This window comes from Patagioenas fasciata, chromosome 2 (assembly GCF_037038585.1).
Source record: "Patagioenas fasciata isolate bPatFas1 chromosome 2, bPatFas1.hap1, whole genome shotgun sequence".
NCBI classification, from domain to species: domain Eukaryota; kingdom Metazoa; phylum Chordata; class Aves; order Columbiformes; family Columbidae; genus Patagioenas; species Patagioenas fasciata.
Genome location: NC_092521.1, coordinates 79,409,788 through 79,434,939, shown reverse-complemented (window position 1 = coordinate 79,434,939; position 25,152 = coordinate 79,409,788). Strand labels below are relative to the sequence as shown.

At 42.0% G+C, this 25,152-nt stretch overlaps 1 protein-coding gene across 1 annotated transcript in view; it reads left to right on the top strand.

Moving 5' to 3' along the window:
* ANKH (ANKH inorganic pyrophosphate transport regulator) overlaps window positions 1-25,152 on the top strand; it is a 98,398-nt gene that overhangs the window by 37,382 nt on the left and 35,864 nt on the right. Inside the window, exon 2 of the mRNA XM_065831137.2 lies at window positions 20,776-20,992. Coding sequence (XP_065687209.1) covers window positions 20,776-20,992 — 217 coding nt within the window. The remainder of the gene's footprint in view (window positions 1-20,775; window positions 20,993-25,152) is intronic.

The window sequence follows — 25,152 nt, the reverse complement described above, 5'->3', positions numbered from 1 at the left end:
GTAAGTATATTGGAAGGGACTGTGGCTTTAGGTAACCATGCTCTGTTGCCCTTGAAGATCAAAAAACACCATGCAAACAACAGAAAGTCAAGCGAAACTGAATTATGAAGGAAAAAAAAAAAGGGAGGGCAGCGAGTGTTTGGGAATAGAAGTATTTCTTTACAGTGGACTGAGGTACCAAAATAAGCAGGGTTTTTTTAGTCCTTAGATAGCAATTTTGAGCAAACCTCACATCATTTTGAGGCACAGTATTTGGCTCCTATACCTAGCCGGTATTGGAGGTGTCATGCCTTTACCCATCTTGTACCCACTTAAGTATTTCTGGGATTTAAGCAGGGGAAGAAGGACACAGATCCTGTCACACTGAAATAAGCTTCAGAGCCTGTACTCTTCCAAGCTTTATTGAATGCAGAGTCGTCATATGATGTTTCACTTCTAAAAAATACAACAAAAAATCCTTAATAAAATTTCTCATTATCTTGGCTTGCAGTGCACATAGAGTTATCTCCATTATATCTTTTAATATATATTCATCTGTTCTGTTTGCACATGTAGTTGAATAAAAACAGTTGGGCTGATAAAGTATCTCCTTCAACTGATGCTAAAGGAGATGACTTAGGGCAAGGCTAATAAAAGCTGAAGCCAGCATGATGAAAGAATAAAAGAAGTGATACCTCTAAGTATGACAGTATTGAACGGCACTGGCAGGCTGGCGCAACGTCAACGCCTTGTACAGGGGAAGAGGAGCCGGGTGCTGTGGTGGCTGAGAGCTCAAGGAAGATGGGCTGATGCAGTTGTCACCCATCCCTCCCTTACAGGCTGCTTTCGAATGGCTATAAATTTGCCCCATTACTTGTTGAGGAGAAAGAGAAAATGGGGAGGTAAAGAAAGAGAAAGCTGTAACCAAAGTGTGGGGTGACAGGCAGGAGAAAGCAAGACTGTCAAAAAGCAGCCCCCCAGCAACCTCTCACTATGTAACAGAGCTGTTGTACATACACACCAGGCCAGGCTCTCAGCAGCACTGAAACGTGCTGCCTCAGAGGCTGGCACAGCTGTTCTGTGTTAGAAAACAGCTGGAGAACGAGGAGAAAACACTTCCGGGGTGGGACCTGGAGCAGCTAAGTCAGAGCCCTCTGCTGAAGTTGTCCTTGGGAGCATCCTCCGCAAAAGGAGGCGAGGCCCTCTCAGTTAAAAGCTGGATTTTGGGGGTGTTTTCTCATGCTACATGTTGTACTGAAAGACAGGGGTGAAATGGGAGAAGAGATCCAAGCAACATTAATGCCCATGGAAATAATTAAAAAATAAGATGCAACCACCCCTTTGGTTTTCCAGGTCATGTTTACCTACATTCAAGTGCACAAGTTACATATTGCTGTAGGGGATTATGCCACATATCTTTTTGCCCTCGTTACCTCTGGAGGAAAAGCAATTTTCTGTTTCAATGGTCAGAGAGCTGCCTCCTGAACTACAGCCAAAATACATCCAAGTCCTGTTTATGCCCATTTGTTCTAATGCCAGCACCGTCTTCTGAGTTAAATGGTTCTTCTCTGTTTTTTCCATCATGGTTATGTTGAAACAGAGCAGCCTCTCATCCTTCCCTTTGCTGTGGAAAACAAGCTCTTCTGGTTTCCTCTCACTTGATCAGGTTTCTCTGTACCCCTGAATCAGCTTAGTAACCTTCCATTGAACTGGGGATGCTCTGAAAGCCTCCTTGATCTGGGGCAGAGTTATTCCTGCTGTTGTCTTAACAAGGCCTTAAAAGAGCAAAAATATTTCTCAGTCTCTACCAGAAATGCCTCACTAGACCCATTCTCCAACTGCTTTTGCCTTTTTCCATGGCTGCATCACACTGCTGGTCAGTCATTTGGCAATGTGTTAGTACACCCAGTCTAACTGATGAGTTCCTGGCTCATGGCAGAAATTCTTGTTATTTGTCCCCCGTATTTGGCTTGATGTTTTCTACTTCTTTTCATCCCTTTTTTTTAATTACACAAGTCTCAAAGTCATCTGTGCTGGTAATGCTTACCAGATTTGCATCCTTAGCATATGTAATCTGCATATTCACAATCTTTGTGATGTGGTGAATGAAAATTAATGAAAATGCTAAAGAATATCAGCCTAATCTTTAGGAGCGCTACCAGTAAATTCCTTAGAGGCCGGTGCGCCTCCTTTCAGCTTTGCTGATTGCATTTCTCTTTGAGCCAGCCCCGTAAGCATTTCAGACGTCCTCTTCTAATCCATGTAATTATTCAGTCTGATGAATTCTGCCCTATGTGATACCATATCAGATGCTGTTACCTAATCAGATTGTACAAACATCAGCATGACAAATTAATTAAACCCCCTGCAATTTCATGCACTGGTTCTTTCAAAGGTTTGCAGTGTAGACTGTCTAGCTGTTGTTGTCTGGACCCTGCATTAAGCTTAGGGAGCATGGCTTCAATTCTCAGCTTTACCTACGTTCAACATCACTGTATTTGGCAATTGATTTTGGAATGATTTTTATTATAATTTGAACCATTTCAAGTAATAATAGGAGGAGAATGCTCTACCTCATTGACCATTTTCTGAAGCCTTCATCATTACTTTTTCTCCCGTGTAAGCACTGCTTGAAGATTCCTTCCCATTTTTTTTTTTTGTTTTCACTGCTGCGATATGTAAGCCTAGTTGTTTACTTGATGTGGGCAAAGTATGTAACGTGGTCAGAATGCACTGGAGTTCCAATGCCAGCGGCACCCCCACAGACCTATGCAAAGGCGTCCATGGCAGACTGGGATTTTTTGCGAGCTGAAACCAGCAGTCCTGCTTCCCACATGACTTGGTAGCATTCCACCATGAGATCCACTGTTGCCTCGAAAATGAATTTTACATGTACAGTCAAATAAACTTGTCAAAGGAGCATTTGTGATAGTCATGCATCTTTGTTTCCTCCTCTGTCATTACTGCTCTTGGTAGAGACGCAAAGGTAGAGATGTCTGCTGCAGTGGAAAAGGGAAAGATAACGTCTCTGCCAAACAAAAGATAATAATTCTCTGCAAATATTTTTTGGTCTGAAGTCTTCAAGTCTCTTCTTCTGTAAGCCTAACAAGCCTTTCCTCACGGCATCTTCCAAACCTGTCCTCTCCCTCTGTTCCACATCTAGCGGTGCTAGCAACAAATTGGTTTCCTATCACAGGCTTCTTGGTGAACAGGCAAGCTTGGTAAGCATGCAGAGTCCATGTTGCTGGGCATCCCAAAGAACTCACTGACTTGTTACCAAATCAATAAACCGTAGTGTCCAAAAATGTTTTAAATGTCATGAAGCACAAGGACTTAGACTGTATGTACAGCTTCAGAACAGATAATACATCCCTGCACTGTCCTGGATTTCACTTTCCTCTTTTGAAATCTGTTTATTCTGAACTACTTCATCTTGATGGGAAATCATAATCTTCTATGACATGACATAATGCTGGCACTGAAATAACTAAGAAATGTATGATATTGTTAACATCAGGTTTTCTAGGAGCAGGAAAAAGAAAAAAAAACTTCTGGTTAAAGGCAAATTATTGAAATCCCCTCTAGTATGAACATGATTAAGGTATTTTTGTCTAGGTCCACTGTAGGCATGCTTTGCAGTTTATAAATTTACTGTAGCAGACCACCCAACCTGCTATCAGAAGGCTGGAAAGCCCCTTGGCGAGGGCGTCCAGAGTGACAGGGACAGCGGCTCACTTAGCAGCCCACCTGGATCCCCCCCCATAGCTGTGTCACCTGGGCTTGCTTCACGCAGCGTGCAGTCATACAGTACAAGGCCTTGTTAAGTTCGTGGGTGCTTTAAGCCACTTTAGTTCTGCTGGTCTCCGGAGAAGAACGATAATCCTAGTCTGAAACAGTATTTTTAAATGAATCATGAAATCATTTTGGTTGGAAGAGACCCTCAGGATCATTGAGTCCAGCCATAACCTAACTCTAGCACTAAACCATGTCCCTAAGAACCTCAACTAAACACCTTTTAAACACCTCCAGGGATGGTGACTCAACCACTTCCCTGGGCAGCCTGAAAGAAATAAATAAATGGCATTTATACAATTCTTTCATCATAGCACAGTGTAAACTGTGAAATGCTCCAAATAAACATTGCTCTGAAATATAATGTTTCCTGGAAGATTATAGCACTGTTGTACATAGCCTTTGAATATCCATCATAGGAATTTGGAACAGAAAGCAAAGTCTATTACTTAACTGAAACTTCAAGACTGTTTCACCTATCAGCTGTAAAAGAAGCATGTCCAAATCATACACAACAAGACGAGTTCTTTTCTCATGATCACAGGTAGCAGGATTGAGAGGCTATAGCACCCTTTCAAATATACTGCCTTGAGACTATAAAAGTATTAAATTCTACAAAGCCAAGCTTAGCATCACCACTTCATGTAGAAGTGTACCGTTCCTTCTTTCCATTGCTGATATAATTTCATCTGCTTAAGTTTGTGAGGGTGGGCAAGATGAGAGGGGGAGGCCTTAACTCTCGTTATGTCCTTCCATGGCTTCTGGTAAGACACCTGGGGAAGCAAAAGCACTCAAGAGAAGTTATTCCTCAAGGAAAAAAACACATTTTGGGTTGCACTGAGCTCAGAGGCTACTGGATGAGGTCCTACCACTTGCATAAAATAGTATTTTAAGTGCATTTACTTACCATTCATGAAACATCAATTGGAAAGAAAAAGCTGATATTTCAGGTTATTATCATGCTACCTGTTGGAGCCCTGTATCAAGAAGTCACAGAATCACAGAATCGACTGGGTTGGAAAAGACCTCAGAGATCATCAAGTCCAACCCTTGGTCCAACTCCAGTCCATTTACTAGATCACGGCACTAAGTGCCATGTCCAGTCTCGGTTTAAAAACCTCCAGGGATGGTGAGTCCACCACCTCCCTGGGCAGGCCATTCCAATGCCTGACCACTCTCTCTGTAAAGAATTTCTTTCTAATATCCAGCCTAAATTTCCCCTGGCAGAGTTTAAGCCCGTGCCCCCTTGTCCTATTGCTAACTGCCAGGGAGAAGAGACCAATCCCCACATGGCTATAACTTCCCTTCAGGTAGTTATAGAGAGCGATGAGGTCACCTCTAAACCTCCTGTTCTCCAGACTAAACAACCCCAGCTCCCTCACCCTCTTCCCATAGGTCTTGTGCTCAAGTCCCCTCACCAGTCTTCTTACTCTTCTCTGGACCCGCTCCAGCACTTCAGTATCTTTCCTGAGCTGAGGGGCCCAGAACTGAACACAATACAGGTGTGGCCTCACCAATGCAGAGTACAGGGGAAGGATCACTTCCCTTGTCCTGCTGACCATGCTATTTTTGATACAGGACAGGATACCATTGGCCTTCTTGGCCACCTGGGCACACTGTTGGCTCATATTTAGCTTCCTGTCAATTAGTACCCCCAGGTCCCTTTCTGCCTGACTGCTCTCCAGCCACTCTGTGCCCAGTCTGTAGCACTGCAAGTCCTATTATAAAATTCTAATGAAAAAATATAATGAACTTTTTTAATTATTATTATTATTTATAGCCTTGTTTCTTTCCCAGAAATGCTTCTGACAGCACCATTGACTCCTCCAACTCCTCCAGAACCCTTCCAGCCCATCAGCTAGCCCAATGCCCTACGCAGGCTGCAAGGGCGAGTGCTTCCCCACTGCACACAGCAAGGCCGGTCCTTGCCGAATGACCATCCTGGTGCTTCCCATTCCCAAGAAATGAATGCTGATCGCAGGGGGTCAGCAGACTGAGGTGTACTTCCCCGTACGCTCAGCTTCACTGCTAACTTCACTAGCTAACTAAAGGCTGTCACTCCGCCAGGCCCTCTGTCGCTGAAATGGCTGGTGTAGGGCTGGGACATGGACTAGGCCGAGTGTTTGCGAGGCAGGTCTTGTTACACAGGCATGAAGAGCGTCCAGTTCATCCCCCCACAGCCACCCTGGGTTTAGTAGAAAACTTTGGGTTTTACCGTCATCAACAGTACATCCACTAGTGCTGTAGATGTATCTCCAGAAGTCTGAGAGTAAAGGGGGAACACAGCTGTACTAGCCCAAACTGGGGCTCAAGAGGTGATCCCCAAACTGGGGATCAAATAAATATCACGACTTAAAGATGTTCAGACTGTTCTTCTTTGTCCTTTCCTGTTTGGGTTTCAATATAAGCATGCAACAGAGCTTCAGAGTAGAACTGCCTTTTAATTTTGCAATGCCTATAATTCAGGGCTCTTTGGTTATAAATCCCCCCAGTTTCAGAGAGAAAAGACTTAATCTACTAGATACCACTGTGACAAGCATCAGCTTCCTCAAAGGCATCTTTATTAAAAGGAATCAAGATAGTCTTGTGAGGGAAATACACCGCAAAAGCTCTGTAATAAAAAAAAATACCTTATTCTTCTTAAAACCTTTTTATCAACTGCAGCAGCTTTGTTATTGACTGCAAAAAAGAATTTATAGTATTTGAATATGTAATCGAGTGGGTCTGTCTTTTGTTCAGAGTGAAATAAGTCATATAGGTAAAAAAAAAAAATCTTCACACAGATTTTAACTGTATTTGTTTAAGAGATTGTTAATTGAGTTACAGAATTATTGCAGCTCTGTTCCTACTATAAAATAAGATTTTGGCACTCTTGCCTCGAATTGACGAATTGGTGACACTGGTAGCTTAAATTTCCAGTGACAGCAACAGTTCATCTCCACTGTAACCTTAAGAAAGGAGTTTCTCCAATATCAAACACTAAAATGAGGTTGAAACACGAAGTCAGGTCTTCCAAAAAGATAACACAGAGATAGTAAGGGAGTTGCGTGATAGACAATGAAATGGGCATGAATAGATTATTTCCTCTACTACTAAGTTTATGAAAATACAGTCCTTTTCTTGTGTTTAATACAATTTGGTCTTATACCATGGCAGGGCAGGAGGCAATTTGCAGTGCTTGTAAAGCTAGTTAAGCTGTCTGTGATGAGACTGGAGACATAAGAATGGCTGGAACCCACCTAGGTCCGGCCTGGCTGGCCGGCAGCGGAGTGAGCGCATAGCGGCCCCTTGCCTGGGTGAGAGCTGCCGGGGATGCGGTCGAGCAGGGAGAGGATGAGAGGAGGAAGGCGTGAAGAAGGTCTCGCAGCAGCGAGAAGCTGTTTTCTGTCTGCCTACTGCTCTTTGGTAAGATGCATGTTGACCTTAAAGAAAGCTGAACATGTTGCAAGGGACAAACCCATTGCGGTTTGCATGTTACCCACTAGCAACAGGCATTGAGGTTTATTTTCCTGGGGATCAGGCTCCAGAGCTCACTGGGGGTTAAGAGACCTGCCGAATGCTGTCATCATGGTGAAGTAACCAGTTTTGGGAAATTCACTGCCTGCAGTAAATGTGGGGTGACCCAAGGGAAAGGCTCTTTTTGGATCATCTAACCTTGAGGTTAGACTGTTCAAGAGAGGTATCATGTCACCTGCCTTCACTTTGCACTTAACACAGTCACATTTTTGATTCTTTGGAGGCAAAGGGTTTCAAATAGAGAGATTGGAAATGTGCAGTATTGCTGAAGTCTAAATACCTGGAGTAGAGAACTATGCTTTTCCAGTTCTAGTAAGCTGGTTTTCAACATCTGTCTCTTTAGGATCACCACTTCCAAATGACAGTGCTTTGGAGGATGATCCCACAATATTCCTACAGCTCTTAGACTGCAGTTCCTAAGCTAGAACACTTCTTGCATTCCAGCAGAATATAACCTGTTTTTACCTCCAGTTATAAATTCCTCCTTTGAGACTTCTGAGTAGTAGGAACAATTTTCTTATTCTAACTTTCTCAGAACAAACATACTAGATTATCAGCAGGAACAAGACCAGAGGAAACAGCGATTAAAACCATCACACTGCATTATCTCAAGTAAATTTTTGTTTTCTTTGCAAGCATACTTTCCAGCTTTTGTTGCAAGATATCAACCAGCATTGACTGCTTCAAAATATTTCAGATGTTTGCTCCCACAACCACTCTACAAGGTCTGTTCCAGGACATAATTTCCCTGATGTCCAAAAGAATTTATTTGTCAAGACCAACATAGACTAATTTGTTCCTGACTTGTACCTGGAGGCTTTGTGCCTTCCTGGCATGTACTTCCCAGATGTGTTCCACAGTGGCTGTGGATATCCTCATTTTAGTTTTTGTACCACCCAAGTCGAAACCCAGAATTCTGTCAGGATCACCGTGTGCTCTTGGCAGTGTGCATGCTTCCACAGTATTTGTATTCTAGTATTACGTACCACTCCTACAAGAGCTTCAGCACTATATTTACCCAAAGATGGTGTGCCCATTGCAGTCCAGCTGGTGTCCTTAGCATCAGCACATTTCAGAAGCTGTTTTGGGAGCCCTTAAGACTTTTGCCTGACTGCCCTTTAAGCCCGATCAAAGAAAGCCCAGCAGCCTCTAAGGGCTAGAATTTCACCAGCACAGAAGCTGGAGCCCTTAGAAGTGCGATGATAAGCAGAGCATCCACTGCTTTCTATCATTCCATCTCATCATGCTTTAAAAATGAACCTCGTTTTAAACTGTGTTGTTGAGCCTTAAGAATGAAGCAGTAGAGTGCTGCACTTGTGCTGCACTTTTCCAAGAACATGCAAACACAACATAAGCTATTTACACCCACAGATTCAGAAACTGAAACTGAGCTGAAATGTGTCCTTTGTTTCCACTTTATTGCTGGGACCTACCAGGGTTCTCAGTGCAGTCAGACAGAACGCAGGCAGTTTGGGTAGATTATTGTAGAAATATACCATGTTTGAGTTTGTATCCCGCTCTGCAAGTTTTCAAGTTTTGTTAAGGCAAAATACAGCTAGTTAGAGAGACCATCAACTTATCCATGGTAGTGTTGGTCCTTTTATTATATTTTTTCTTATTTTTCTTGTACCTTGTATTATATTTTATCCTCTGGCATTGAAAATTTCAGCAAAGGATAAATTTTAATCCATTGTTCTTTCTGACAGAGAACTGTAGTGAAGAATTCACTGAATAAAACTAGCTACACTATGAAAGCAAGCCAGCTCAGTTTTTCGATCCCCACAACCGCAGTGTGACACTCAACTTGACTCTCTCCCCCTTGGTGAAGATCTTGCTTGGCAGGATGCCCATCCAAAGCCAGTTTTGTATTTCCTATTGCAGCAGCTCAGAGGTGAATTTTAGCTGTGCTGAATTAAAGTTTTACATCCTGCACACTTCCCTGCATATCAGCAAGAGGACGAAAACCCGGATATGGAGAAGATAGACAAGAAATTGCATCTCCCCCGACTATATGAAAGTGGGGTGTTAAATGACTTAGAAAGCAGAACAAAACGGGAGTCAGGGCAGGGGGACTGTGAAGGGAGGTTGTTCTCCAGATGAAACCTCTGCACTGTGTAGCATACTAGCATGAAAGAACGATAGATAGTCTGTCTTCATTGTGTTTTCTTACCACTTTTTGAAATCCAGAGTAAGGAAACCCATTATTTAAAACCAGTGACTCAGAGAACCTGCTAGGCAAATTACCTGTTGTGCTATGATGTATCAACATCAGTTTCATTTAAGCTTCTGGGAATCTGTCCATGTTTTTCCTGAACTTAACAAGTCAGGGTCTTGAGATAATAACTTTTAACTATGCAATTCAAATCAAGGAGTTAGAGGGAGGGGGCTAGTAAAAGAATGTTCATTACTATTGAAGGAATCACTTTTAATAATGGATCATCGCATCAGATCATAAAGAATGCAAGAATGAGAAAGGATGTCAATAAAGATAGTTTTAAGGTTGGAGTTAAGTTTTATGTGGTCACAGGGCTAGGTGGGCATTGAGCCTATATATCAAATGACTCATGATGGCAGGTGCTCTGTTGCTGAAGTTACCTGTAGAGCTGCTGTTAGACAGCAGAAACCATTTAAGAATTACTGTGACACCATGTACAGTTTTAGTGGAGGAACCTATCCACTGTGTGTTTGATCACCTCTTCAGCTGGAAGAGATTTAAATATACATATATTTCTTTTAATTTGGGTTTTAGGAACCCAGGAGTGGATACCTCTGAACTTAGACAAAGCATCAGATTATACCACACATGAACACTCACTTCTGGTTAAGGCTCACCCCTGCCAGACACGTAGAAATAAAAGTTACAAGGCTTGCTGCAACTCCACGGGTGTTTCCAAATCTCCTCTTCCCCGAGGAGAAGGCTGCCTAGGTACTGCCTAAGGAATTCTTAGCAGAAGCATTAGGCAAGAACTTGGTGAAGATGTAACAGGATTCATTATTGCGAACCATTTAAAGGTTATTACAGTGGACCGCTAACTCTAGGGTCTGTCTGTCCCGGAATATTCAGAATTAATGCTTTTTTGTCTTCCTCTGTGACTTACATGTTCCCAAGAGGTACAGAGGAAAAGCTTGAAATATCAATACATTTTCCAGTTCTCCTTTTTATTATTGAATCCAGTAAGGACAGAACATATCTAGACTGATTGCATTTCAGATTAATTGGTATTTTACATGTATTTCCATTACCATGGAAAGCCATTTACGATGACAGCAGCAATTGGGCTCCCAGCTGTCGTGAGACTGCATGAGCAACAGTAATCAGGTTCTCCCATGACCTCCTGTTCTTCTAGGTCAGAGAGGGGATTTTCAACCATGGTCATGTAGAAATATTACTGTGCTTCCCTTTGTGAAATAAAGGGGAATTCAAAAAGAGTGCATGATTTTAAGAGAAACCTCTTAGGTATCTGTGCTTGATGCAGCCACCGCCTGGAAAAACCCACGTGCAATAATTTCATTGTGAGTTGACTTGTTGACTTCATGTCATTGGATACCGAGAGAACCAGTTGAGCTATTTATAAAAGGAAATGTTAGCGAGTCCTGTCAACACCACCTGCAGGAACCAGGAGAGGAGTTCAAGGTTCTCAAAATTTAGGCTGAGGGAATAGAAGATTTCATTTTCTGAGAGAAAAAAATCACTTTAAAGAAAGTCTGCCTTTTGTCCTCTCTGTCTCCCTCCACTCCCACATCTTTACCACCCACTTCCCATTTATTTCAAACAGCTACAACAGGTCGAAATCTAGAGGCAGAATTACCCGTTTAGTGAGCCTGTTGGTTTCTGCAGGTATTGGAGTATTGGAAAGTGCTGTAATAACTGGAAGTACTTCAAAGTGTGTTTTGTAATAATTTCACCAGCCCTTGAGAAAGGAAATCACTGTTCCTCTCCACAGTTTATTTCCAATTCAACTCAATAACTTTAATCTCATCCTAAGAAAGCTGGTAAAAGAATAAGAATGGAAGAGAAAGAAAAACAGGTAAAAATGAAAGGTTTTCTGACTGACATTATGGACTTTGTTTACAGTGGGTGTTTCCAGCAGCAGAAACACCAAGTTAGTATTTAGGCTGGTGATCTAGGTGCCCTCTATTTGTCTATTCTAAGCAATTAAGACATGAGCTAATCTGGCAGCTCTACACTAGCAGTCGGAGGCACTCACACCTAACAAACTCTGCTTTGTGTAGCCCGGACTGTGCTTTGCCCAGCTGGCAGCATGCTGGAGGGAGCAGCTGCTTAATGATGGACCTTAACCAGCCGTGCGCCCTGTTCCTGACACAACAGCTGATGGAAATCACAGGCCTCAAATATGTTCTGCTTGGCTGAAGTTGGGCAAAGCCCTAGAACATAAGTAACAAGTCCGTGTCGGGCCTTGTGGGGAGGTGAGTGCTGTAAGTGTAAGCTAATGGGCAGCAGATAATGGCACAGTGCACTAAGTACACATAAAGGTAAGGCTGTACTACACGTTCAGGGACAGCTGGACAAGCTCCCACCTCTCAAGTCAGGCACAAAAGCCTTTTTTGATGGTTGTATGTATTTTTTTGTAATCATAATAGGTTTGGCATATACTTTATAGATTGCTCTCTCTTTTTTTTTTCATTTGGACATAGTGCAGTACTGAGGAGGATGAAAGATCAAACTGCAATTATTTGCCTTTCTTCTTCCTAAGCCCTGCCACATGACAAATCAAGAATTTTGTGCATTTGCTCAGCGGGGTTCTTACCTATCCTGTCTGCAGTGAGAGAGAGAACATTTATTCAAGCTGAACGAACAAAACCTGCAGACACTTGCTTCAGTTTGCTTTAGCCTTTCATCATGTACAAGTAATGTTCATTAAATGGCAGAAACTCAGTTGCTTTATGTATTTTGCCTAGCAGAGAGATGTCATGACACTTCCAGGGAGCTCCAAATGACCATGGGAGCTCCACCAACAACAGAGGGGTTGCAGTTTGCAAGCTACACTTAACGCTGGTCTGCTGCAGACTACTGTTAAATGTGAACTACACTGGGGGAGGGAGTGAGGGGCAGACACCAAAAGTAGTTCCCCCTAATTCTGACATTTCCACCTTTTGAGCAATTAACTTGCACTGTAGTCACATCTGGAAGTGATTATAGGAAGAAATCTATTTTTGCGCAGTGTCTTCCCTTGCAGCCCCATTATCTGGAACTGTTTTGGTCCCGTCTTGTACGTTGTCACTGAGGCTGAACTTCACCATTTTCTGCAATCAAAAGAGCTTGGACATCTGCCACTGAACTAAGTATCTCAAGAGGTTATTTCCAAAAGGGATCAGCTGCTGATTTAACAGGAGGTTCCCCTCAGAGGACATCCATCTTGCAAGGCTTCTACTTCTTTGTTACACCAAACCCCAAAATACCTGTTTGCACAGCCATACACTAACGAATTAACCCACCCTTCCCAGTTGACCACCAGTTCTGACTGTGGCAAAATTAGTAATTCTAAACAATAGCAGCAGTTGGGTAATCTCTAGAGCAGGCACAAAGTGGTAGGATAGTATGTGTGATGATGCTAAAATATATTGCTACAGTATTGACAGCCTCAGATTTGACTGTTGGCTCTTGCAGAGTTTGCTGGTTATAATTATTACATCCCCTAAATTCCACATGGAAGGAGAATTGAGAGGAAGTGTCAATTATTAGTGTTCCAAGTAAGAAGACATGGAATCTTAGTCACTAACAAAGGGTGGAAAGTGTACAGAAATAAGGGAGCTGAAGCAATAAAAGTAAATTGTACAGATCTGGCCTCCAGGGTACTTTCCACAAGAGCCAAGATAGGAAAATATACGACCTCACAATTCCTGGGAGAAGGAAATCTTTGTAGGGTACTGCATCTTCAGTCCACAGAAAGATAAATGCTCTCCCTTTTTCTTTGAGCTAATGATACAGGTGGTGTTCCCTTGTCTCCTGGTACATTAAGTTCTTGCACCTACTCAGTATCTGCCGTGTGGTGCTCAACCTTCACTGCTCTAAGCTCAATGCCCAGGAGCACGCTCAGTGCAGCTGAAATACAGACAAGATTTCTGTGCAGTTAAAAGTAGTATAATGAGTGCGGCTCAGAGTTTGCAGGTGGTTGCCCAAGTTCTGGTGGTCTGTTTTAAAGGCACTTTTGATGGCCTTTGCCAAATTTCAGAATTTTTCACCAAATTCTACATGCCTTAAGATTTTTTTAATGTGAAAAGTTTAAGGAAAATTAAAAATCTACAAATCCAGGGACAAACATCATTGATTTTCCTTATTTATGCAATTGGCAAAAGTATTTTTGCAGGTATACTAAAGTATTTGCTTGTATTTATTTTTACCAGTTTGGGTCTTTGCCTGGACTGATGATTTTTTTGAGGGGAGAAATTTGTCTTGCACTAAATACAGGATCTTGTAATTGGGAGTGTCAGCTAAGCTTATGCAAAAAAATACCCTACTTGTAATATGTGAAACAATGAGAAAGCAAAAGCCTAGCTTCATATATAATGTATGAACTTAGAAATACAAAAGAAATTAATACAACACTACTGAAAAATACTGTTCTACTGTAAGGTAAATTTTATCTATGAAAGAGCCAGTAGCAGCAGAAAAGGTGAGAATTGGAAGGCAAGTGGAGCTAATTAATTTCCTGCCATGAGGTGAAAATATAGGTGAGTTATTTTCGAGGGCAAGGTCTTTGGTGAAAGACAGCAGCGAGGAGAAGTACAGAGCGATGAAGCAAAGAGGTTTCAGGAAAGGAAGGGGAAATGTGGAAAATGGAAGTTCAGGCCCATGCAAGGAGTGTGGCCTTTGCTGACAGGAGAGTATGTTTTAATGTGAAAGGGAGATGGCCATGTATTTTTGGATGCCAGTTCTGGTTACACAATAAGACTCAGAGCGAGGGTGGCCTCTCAGAGTGACTGCCCAGGGAGGGTGTGGGGTCTCCTTCACACCATCTCACAGACTTTCAGCCGGGGGCAGTGCTCACAGCTGGCCCCCGAGGGCCCCTTCCAACCCGAACCTCTCTGTGCCTATGAGAAGGTGTGATCATGGAGAAAATGGCGATCTCCATTTTAAGAGGAGAGAGATGTGAGGAGTATTTCAGCAAAAAATGAGTTAATGCTAATAAAAAGGCAATATGCCGGAGTCGTGAGAGGCTGACAGGCATGGGACCTGCATAGATTAAATTCACTGTGCACATACAAACAAGTCTTGTAACAGTCCTTGCAGAGATTTAATTTATAAACATGAGAAAATGTGATTTTATGAAATATGCAACTGATAGTAAATCAGCTTACTTTTTACTTTGGGGGTATAATGCGAGGAAGAGAACAGATCCTGTTTCTGTGAGAAATTAAAAACAAAAGAAGGAACACTACTGTAGGTACCATATCACTTGTGATTAAGGCAGATATTCTTCGTCTGTAGATACATGTGATAGGCATTTGTATCCTCCATGGTGTTTTCTAGCACTTAAAAGTAATCAAAATGGAATTTGGTAAAGAAACGATAGCTGTTCCACAGGGCATTTTGAAGAGACAGGGAGCCGACCTTCTCCTAGTTCTATGTGACTCAATTTATGTCTCAATTTTATTTGTCTGTACTTACAGACTTAGAAACAGAAATAGCTTTTGAGGGAAAAAGAGTCTGTGGCCTCCATGTGAAGAAGATCTGATGACAACCTCGGCCTAGAGTTAGCCGTGCTTCTGGAATTTAATTGCAAATGCATCTCACCTTTGTGGGTGAGCTCCCACAAAACCTGAATGAAAAGCTCAGATACTGCTCTGAGAGCAAAGCATTCCCTTTTGAGTTTCACCTTAAATACATTTTGGACAATTGATAGGCATCAGCCAGAGGACACCAGGGAAGTCATAATGCAGGAGAATATCTCTGACATGTTGATTTTGCTTCTGTCCTGTGCCCCTGCAAGCACTGTTTGCCTAAAAAAGGCCAGGAGAGGTTTATAGTGATGGTCTCACCTCAGGGGACAGGTTTCTCCACAGCTGTCAGTGGAAGTGGCAGTGGTTTAGGTGTCCTTCATGCAGGTGTCAGCCATCCCTATTCAGTAAACACCACTTGGGCAATATGTGCTGAAGGGCTTCCCACTATCATGGCCTGTAGCTCACCTGGATTCAGGATCAGTGTTCTCCACATCCCATGGGGAGGCCACCGTCTGCAGCAGCTGATTCACCCCTCCACTATTGCTCCCTGTCGTAAATATTCTGGCTCTTTGTCAACCACGGTTTTAGATGAGGCACATTTTGGCTTCATGATTCTGTTTTTTTTCCCGTGGTCCTGCACCATTATCTTCTGCAGCCCTCTGTGGTTTTTGATATTATTCTCAGTCTTGTTGTGCATGAATCTACTCACAAGCAGTAGGTGCCCAGGGGTAGTGTGCTCTAACTACTCTTGTGGCTCCCCAGTGTGTCCTCCTTGTCGTGGTTCTTGCAGTGGGAAGGATTTCCCATTTTCACTGACTTCGCTGTTGCCACTGCTGCCCTGTTTATTCCTGCGCCTCCTGGCTGTGACTATAAAAAGTGCTGTTCCCTGATGTATTCCCGGTCAAGTGCAAGCTCTGAGTGCTCTAAAATTATGTTATTTTGGATTTAGAGTCTTTCTTTAAACTTCTCTAGGACACATTTTTGTACAGCCTTGACATTGGATAGTGAGTGAATAGCATCAAAAAGTAAAACAGAGAGCCTGATCATAGTCACAGAGTAGCAGGTATGGCAGATAAGAGTAGGAATCTTGCAAAAATGTTTATTCTTGCTTTCCAGTGCTGCTCAGGAAGGTGAATGGGGAAAAAATTGTTACTGATTGCATTTTAGTCTTCATGGATTGGGTTTTGTTTCACAGGGTATATGGGCTTTCTTCTAGGCCATGTTCTCCTTACTAAAGCAGACAGAGTAAATTCAGTTTAAGTTTTTGTACACTAGCATTTTTTTGAGATGAAGCCATGACACGTGCCCTGCATTTCCAGTTTCTTTCGAATTAGGAAGCAGCAAGAGACAGAAGGACTTCAGCTCTCATTTTCAGGGCAGTCCTAACGCTCTTGCAAGGACGGCCTCTCCAGAGGTAGGCCACACGTCATGGGGGTGCCTGGGTGTCCCTCTCTCAGGACAGGTGTCTCTTATTCCTTCAGATTGGGGGTCGGGGCTATGGTCCCTTGCTGGGGACTGGGATTATTTCAGTGGGTTGACTGATGTCAGCACTTTCAATGCTGTGGACGGACGTGAGTAGCTGTTCTCTTACAGCCAGCTTTAGTAAAGGAGCAGGGAGGGAGTTGATTATTTTAGTAGTGGGCTAATAGGAACTGACCTCAGATGACATTTGACATGTGATCTGCGAAAAATGCCAACTCAAAATTAGAGATATTGAATTAGAGGAAATTGGAGATATTGAATTAGAGGAAAAGTGATACAGAACAAAACAAAACAAAAGAGATGCAAAACAATAAACACTCCTCAGTCATCATTTCCAAGCTACAAGGTCAGAATCCCTCTACCCCTTCAGATCTCTCTCTGTGTGTTTGTTTGGGCAGTCTTCTTGAGCTAGAATAAATATGCACATGCTGTTTTTACCCTATTTTCTCCCACTTCTGTGTCTACATCCACAGAAGTCTTACTCCTGCCTCTACAAGAAACCCTGGCAGAAGCAGAGATGCAGATGGGATAATGCTCAGGTAGCACCGACACAGGGGTTTGATTGTGCCATGCTTATAGACCATGAGGTCACATCAGGTGCAGCTCCTGCGGCGGTGGCGGGGGAGGCAGAACAGCCAGAACCAGCTGGTACATTTGATACTGAAGATTTCAATGTGACAGGATTTAGTAAATGAAAGCTCAGCCAACAATCATCAGGACAGAGATTATTTGACACAGGAGAGGGGCTGTCCTTTCCATCAGCTTGCTTTTTAGCTGGATGCTTCGTCTCTCTTCCATTTTCTTAGGGGAGAGCAGGTAGGAAGAAAGAAGGAGGGGGAGGGGGAACATCTCACAAATCTTTGCTGAACTGAACATATATTTGGCCAAGTTGCTGCCAAATTGAGCAGGTTTTCGGTGTCACCCTGAGGCAGATAACTAGCTGGAACAGACTTGAAAACAGCTCAGGCAGAATCCCAGCTTCAAACTGAAGAAGCTGTAGGAATGTGCCACCTTCCACTAAGTTACGGTCTCCTTTTCCAGGATAAGCAAAACGGAGGACTAAAAGGAGTTACAGTTCTTGAATTTTACCTGCTCTTATTTGAAACACATGCACTGATTAAGTATTGACTTCGTAGTCAATAGTTCACTTCAAATGAAATAGAAAATGTGCCCCTCCAGTTAGATACAGACTATTGAAATTCTATGCAGTACACAGGTAATATTTTTAAAAGCAGAAGTAAGCATATACCATAGGTGTGGCTTTCTCAGTGAATTTTTTTGTGCTTTTATATGTCATCCAATAGTGGCTGTGAGGGGAGGATCATGTGGGAAGTGGTCAAGCTCCATGGAACCAGCTAAAGAGATGGACTTTGAATTTTTGGCAACAGAGGTGTGTAGCTGTAGATCGGAACCAAACCTTTTCTGCCAACATTAGTGAATAGTGTTGAAAGCTCATGCAAAATAGGACAAGCTAGACCCTTGACATTTTTCTCCCAATTGTTGCTTTTAAAATCACTGCCTTTGCATGCAACACTTTGTGGGATTAATCCATTATGCATGTCCTAGAAATTTGATAGAGGTCTGTTATGTTCCTTCTAAGAGGATAAAGCCAGCTGTGGTACCCAACTGTAAAGATGCGGTTACTAGATTGAAAAGTCATTAAGTGCATTATATGGGTTTTGTCTTGAATCTTTTGGGTAGGAATTTCAAAATGCTAGGCCTCTCCGATTTTAGTAAACATTGCAGAGAGCATACAATTATTAATGAAAAAAGACTCAAGGGGTGCTTACTGGGTCCTATAGTAAAGATTTAATCTTTCCAGTGATAACATAATGGTGTTATAGAAGGCATTGTATAGGAGTACCTGTAGCTCTTGGAGCCTGCCTTTTTGAGAAGTGTTTTAAGAATATGATTTACTTCAACTAACCTCTTCATGTACCTACCAGATCATGCTCAACCTAGAAGTATTATGTGCTTTTTTCTGGTATTTCTAAAATAAGGGTCAGCAATGTCAGTGGCTTTATTTTAGTCACAGTTGATTAATATCAATTTACTGTGACATTCTAGCCTACTACCGTATTAGGTTAGCTGTTCATTAAGAACTCAGGAGAAGGTGCCATCACGAATAGTCTTCCTTCCAGCATCTAGATTTCCTAGTTCTCCCTTCAAGTTTGGTGTGAACAAGCCAGCTGAAAATGGGATGACATCTGAAATATGTATGATCAAGCTTACTTCTCCTATTAAGTATTGTCATTATTATTAATTTTATTACTACCTATTTTTGTGTGATTTCTATGACAAGCTACACAAATCTCACTAGAGATATGCTCTATTGCATGCAAAATAAACAAGGAATACAGATGCTACTGATGAAGTTCTTTTATTGATTTTTGTTCACACGAGAAGTGTACGAGATAGTGTCAGATAAAAAAAATAGAGACCTTGCCCTGGTTTATATTTTTCTTTCTTTATGAGATATTGAATTGGAAATCTATCAGGAAATTAGAGTGGAAGATTACTACCTCCATGGCTGGCATCTTTAGGAAGTTTAAATGAAAATATTATAATTCTGTATACACCTTGATATCGATTACAACGTCATCACAAGCATCATCACAAAAGACAACTAAACTTGACTATTCATTTCAGAGGCCACAGTCTTTTCCACAAATTGTTTGAGTACAGTTTTTATATATCCACTACTGGTTTGGGCATCTACAGATTAAATATAATTTGAATTCTTATTGATGGAATTATCTATACCTGAGGAAAGGCTGCATATAGCAGCTGCGGATATTCCATATCTAACACATGGTATTTTCAGGAAGGGACAAACTTGAGCAAGACAGATGAAAAAATTTGGAGTCTCAGGTGTTCAGGCCAGAGCACATTGCAAGAGAGATTTGACAGATATCAAGGATGGAGAAGTTGGTATTTTCTACAGCTTTACGCTATGTTGACAGTGCAGCTTTAGATTCAAAAATTAAGCACATCTCACAGAAAGAGTGGAAAAGAACAGTAAGAAAAATACTCATTTCTGCTACAAGGATGTGGTTTCTTTTGAAGTCAATGGGAGTTGCTTGCTTGTATGGTCTTTGGAAGGGAAAAAAAAGGTCAAAAGACTGCAGCAAAAAGATCATGTTTGCATTTGAAATGGAAGAACTTCACCCCAGTTACCTGATGATACTCTGCCTGTTTTGTTCATTCAGAAAAAGCAGTGTAAGAACTGCTGTGGAAGTGGATAGACTGAGATTTGGAGGATGGGTTGGCAAGATGTTCCTGATTGACCTCATTGCCTTGGCTCTGTCAGAACACATCAGCTGTAACCCATAGGAACTAAATACTCGTGAAAACAAGTCATATTTCATCCTTCATGCTTTTTTAATCTAATCTTGTTGTAACAATTTTTTTGGGTGTACCAGATGATTGATGCTGTCACACTGCAGATAAAGTTGGATCATTCTGTCATTTTTATTCAATATTTTAGAAGCATTTTGGTGCAAGCTGGAATCTGAATCAATTTTATACATTTTTTTCTATGGTTCACCTCAACTGTAAAAATAATCAATCTAATTCTTAGTGATTCATTGGCAGACATTTCCTAAATACAGACCTAGAATGAACTAGTAGGAACGTTGAACCTGAATATGTTTTGAAATACATGTGCTGTATTTATTTTTAGATGTACCACTAGGAAATATAAATTAATATAGGATCAGAATCTTGTGAAATACATGAAAGGAGAACACTTATGTTTAGTCATGTACATATTTGGCATAGTTCTATAATAAACATCATAGGATAATATCAGCCATTCACAACAGTTACATAGGATGTAGTGAAAAGTTCATAATGATGAAAAAAGGTTTGAGCTCCTCAAGTTGCAGCATATAATAATGTCAGACTTTTTACAAGTAAAGATGACCTGCAAGAACTGTGCTTTGTTCAGTTCACGGCTGAGACCTCAAAGAAGCATTTAAGTGGTCTTGTATTATCCGTGATTATTAGCAGGTCTTAAAATTTCCCTAAAAAGGAAAGAGACTGACTTGTGCTATACTAGGAGTTCCATTATATACTTTAGAAGCAGATATTTGCTTTATCTTCGAGTCTACTTGACTTGAATTTACTGTCCATATGAAATTATGAAGTTTCTTGTGTTTCAAGTCACAAGTTGCTGCTGCTGAAGCCAGAGAAATAAGGTCAACTTGGGGTGAAAACAGTGAGAGCTGAACTTGCTCATTCCTTCAGAACTCAGCTGCGGAAGATCATTTTTGGTACACTTCCACATGTGCTACATTATTTTCTCTTTCTGTGTTCCAACAGGCCTTGAACAGGGGCATCGCTGCTGTTAAGGAAGATGCTGTGGAAATGCTGGCCAGCTATGGGCTGGCATACTCCCTGATGAAGTTTTTCACGGGTCCCATGAGTGACTTCAAAAATGTAGGTCTGGTGTTTGTGAACAGCAAGCGAGACAGGACCAAAGCGGTTTTGTGCATGGTTGTGGCTGGCGCTGTAGCTGCTATATTTCATACCTTAATAGGTAAGGTCCCTTCACATCTAGTTAATATGTCTTTTAATTTCCTTCCCTCGCCTCTTCTCCAAACTGATTAATCCATGTGCTTACGATTTCATTTGGAAGTGCAACAGGAGATGCAAAATAGAATAGATCTCTTGGGCTGGTATCATACCCATCCACGCAATTTTTATTACTTTTTAAATAGGTTGTTAAGTGACCGATTCCATCTCCAGGACTCTCCTGCCTGGCAGCAAGATGTGCCGCTGATCTCTTTCAGTCAGGTGTGGGAGCAAAACTCTGGCAAAGATGACAGATTGCACGTAGCTGATAGCTCAGTCTCATTGTTAAGCAGTGATTATCAACTAGCAGTATCTGCCCAAATGAGTTTAGCAGGGCTTCAGGGTGTGCTTGGTAGGGCTCTTTGTCAGAATTTGATGGTATTGTCGGTGTACTCCCTCTGTATCTATCCCTTTGCTACTTATCTCACAGTATAAAACTCTAAGCAAGTAGGTGCTGGCATCCTCATTAAAATATCAGGTATTACTCTCTGCTAGCACTAGTAATCATGTATTTCATTTGAATAATTACTCTATAAGAGAAGAAGTAGTTACTGAGAACACTATGTCAAACTGAGACCGGTTCCATGAGTGTCCTCTGAAGCAGAGACAACACACAAGCAAATATGAATTGGACATAAAAAGTAAGGCAGCCACTGGATTTGCCTGTTCCTGAGAGCCTGGAGAAATGTGATACCAACCCAAGCATCAACCGGTACCACAGCAATAAAAAGGCATGTGACCTGGAAGACACTAACTTCATCCTCTCCCAGAACTGCACCAGATTCTCTGCATCTTCTGGCTCATTCCACAGAGCTGAAGCCTCTGGACCTCAGCAAGGAGGAACAGGAGACACTGGAGGAAGAAGCAGAGAGTGCATTGCATTCAACAGGTACAATCCTGAAAGCTGGGAGGTCAAAGGGGTGGGAGGAGGGCTCGTTCACAGGCAGTAGGGTTGAGTTGGATGACGAGCAGTAGGGGGTCATTCCGTCACAGAAAGATGGGACATGTGAGTCTGATGTCAGTATTCAGAATTGCCCTGAAATTGCAGTTGCTTGGAAGCTTGGCACCATTCATTATCATGCTTTAGCATCTCAAGAGCAGCATGTGCTGCTGGTTGGCATATAGTTCCTGCCCAAGCAGGTACAAGAGCCCTCTGGTAAATATGAATGCCCCCTGCTCTTGTCCTTTAACAGACTGCCAGCTATATTCACCACCTTTATGTGCCTCCCAAGCACTCCAGTTTGTTTGACCATCATGTCTCTTATTCTACCACTGATACAGCAGCTGTATGCCGTTTACTTTTGCTCTGTGTTGCAGTCATAATAAATGCTTACAGTAACGGCTCACTAGCCACGGCAAGTCTGTGCCAGGGATAAGCTGTTGCTGATTTTATAGGCTGGATCCATGCATTCAAGTTAATTTAATTCACTGGTATTGATTAGTCACTTCTTCAATATGTTTACAGTTGAGGCTGCTTTATTGAGTCAATATTATAAATTTTGGGCCATTTGTATGTTTGGCTCTCATATTTCTTTGCTTGGAATGTTTCTTCAGCTCCCAGAGCTGCTCTTCTAGTTGCTCACTTGTTTTCCTGCCAGTGCTGGTCAAAGTTTTTGGCTTTGCCAACTGGATAAAGAAATATTTTCTAGTCATCCCACATTTTATTTTAAGCTATGATAGATTTTAAGAAAATTTGAAGTATAACTATCAGATTTACAGGTGAAAGATGTAGCTGGATTTTCCATATGGGACTTTTTATTGAAGGGGAGGTGTTTGGAGCAGCCATTTGAAAAACGGGCCAGATGAGTTTCTTGCCTTTGCCTGAAGTAGAGCCCTGCTGAGTTCAGGATGTCTGAAATGCCCCCTCTGCAGATATTGGGGAAAAATGAAAAAAGAAAGATATAATTACCATGTTTTAAAGTCCTGAACTGAAGGGCGTCACGCAATCTTTCAGCTGCTTATGGTGGCAAACTGCAAAATATTTTTTAGTATTTTAACTTGTCTATGCCTGAAAATATGCAAAGGCCACAGCAGAGACTGGCAGAGCGCCCGAGAGAATGGAGTTAGTCAGATTCTAACACCAATTGCCTGGGTGATGTTGCCAAGTTTTATGTTCCAAGTTTCCTTTGAACATGTTTCAAATCCTGATTATTCTTCTCTGACCCACAGATGCACAACCCGCCCAGCAGGAGGAAGAGAAGGAGTCCAGTGACAGAGAGGCAGCCTCCTAGGACCTGCAACTACTCTCCAGCAGCTGCAAGCCTATCACAGGCTGTCTACATGAGACAAAAATTCAAATTACTGATGCTCAGCAGATGAAAAACACAAACAACGCTGAGGGGACTAAATTTCTTCCACATGCCATGTGTATGGGGCTAAGGAAGATGACATGATTGTCTGCCGGGGACTGTCAAAGCCCAGGAAGGAACGGGGAAACAGAAGCCCAATGAAATAAGGAGGAGTACCAAAAAGTGAGAAGGAGGAAAACAAGTGGTGCTAGAAACACAGTGACCACAATGAATCACCATATTTCCAACTGTGATAGGAACTATTTGCAGTCTGCACGCACAACTCCTCACAAATAGCAGCCTCTGCATATTTAAAATACCAAAACAGGCCATTTCGCCCAGCTGACTGATGCTTCATTGCTTCAGCAGCAGCGCTCCCCACTACGGCTTCCCCACTGGAGCTAACGCAGCCTCTGTGGGAGTGGCTGGCTGAGCTAAACCACTCAAACTCACAGCTGCAAGCTCTGGGTCCCAAAGTCCTCACCCCACCACGTTCCCATGAGCATCTGCAAAGTCCTCACCAGCAGTTCCTATCACTCTCCTGCACAGGCAGCAGTCAGAACCAAAAACTAGTTGACTTAATCAAAGGGAACTGAAACCATATTCTCATCCCACATGAAACACTGCTGCAAACCTTGACCAGTACAATATTCCTGCACTTGCTGTTTCACTTGCGATCTGGGAATTGAAGATAGTGTGCTGCCTTCCTTCCCTTGTGCTATTTTGGGGGCAGCTACCGCCGCCAATTAGGGTTTCCTGGTGTGAAGTTTGCTATGTAGCCAGGGTCTAAAGCACCTCTTTATTTCAGAGATTGGCTTTTGGTGGGGATATTGGCCTGCAAGAGATGCTAAGCCTGTGTGTGCATATTTTTGACATCTTACTAAATTGCCAGCTTGACAGAAGAGAGAAATTACTTATATAACTTTATGCTAATGTAAGGCATTTCGTGGTGTTGCTGGTAAGCCTTCCACACTAAGTGGGTCCTTTTAACACCAATGTCATGTAAGGCATGGACATTTTCTTTGGCAATACAGCAACATTGTTCAGCCTTTCACTAATTTACTGAGAAACAGTATACTGAGAAAGTTTATTTCCTTTTGCATATTAATATTACTTTCAACAGCTCTCTGAGGTTCTGTAAATGACAAGGCAGATGTTACTTTGAGGAAACATTCTCTTTGCTTAGGTAGACATCCTTAACTGGTGCCTACAATGCCTGATTAAAAAATACATGAGGAATCGTTTGTTATTACCAGGAAAAAAAAGGTTGGAACTTTAGTAATCAGGCAAACTTAGAGCAGACTGGATGATCCAGATATGCAACTGATTTGTTTTGTGCCAGTTTATTAAGTGACAGTCCAGCAGGCTTAGGCCATTCCCTGCGCAGATTGCACAGGGGAGAACTTCAGCAGCTCCAAGTAATTCCACTGATTCTTTTGAACTTCCCATATACATGGTCACTGCCTGGGCCTGAAAGATCTGTAAAAGAAGCAAGATACAGGTGTAATCTCACCACTTCCAGTGTAACACTACTGAAATATTCTAGAGACTAGGACTTACAGAGTGGCTTATGACAACCTGAGCTATTTTTTCCAGTCAGTCTTGTTCTGATGTGCCCACTCTACTGGCTCACACTAAACATTTTGACCCAGAAAAACATGGTAGCACAGGAACACAAATCATAATATATTCCAGGTTGCTCTAACCCTTCTCCCAGTACAGGGGCAGTTTCTTATGAGCAAGGTATTCAGGGCAAAGAAGGAAGAAAGCCTGTGACCAAAGCATTTGTGGATTTTAGGATAGCAGTGATTGTTTTTCAATTTAAACAACCTCATGT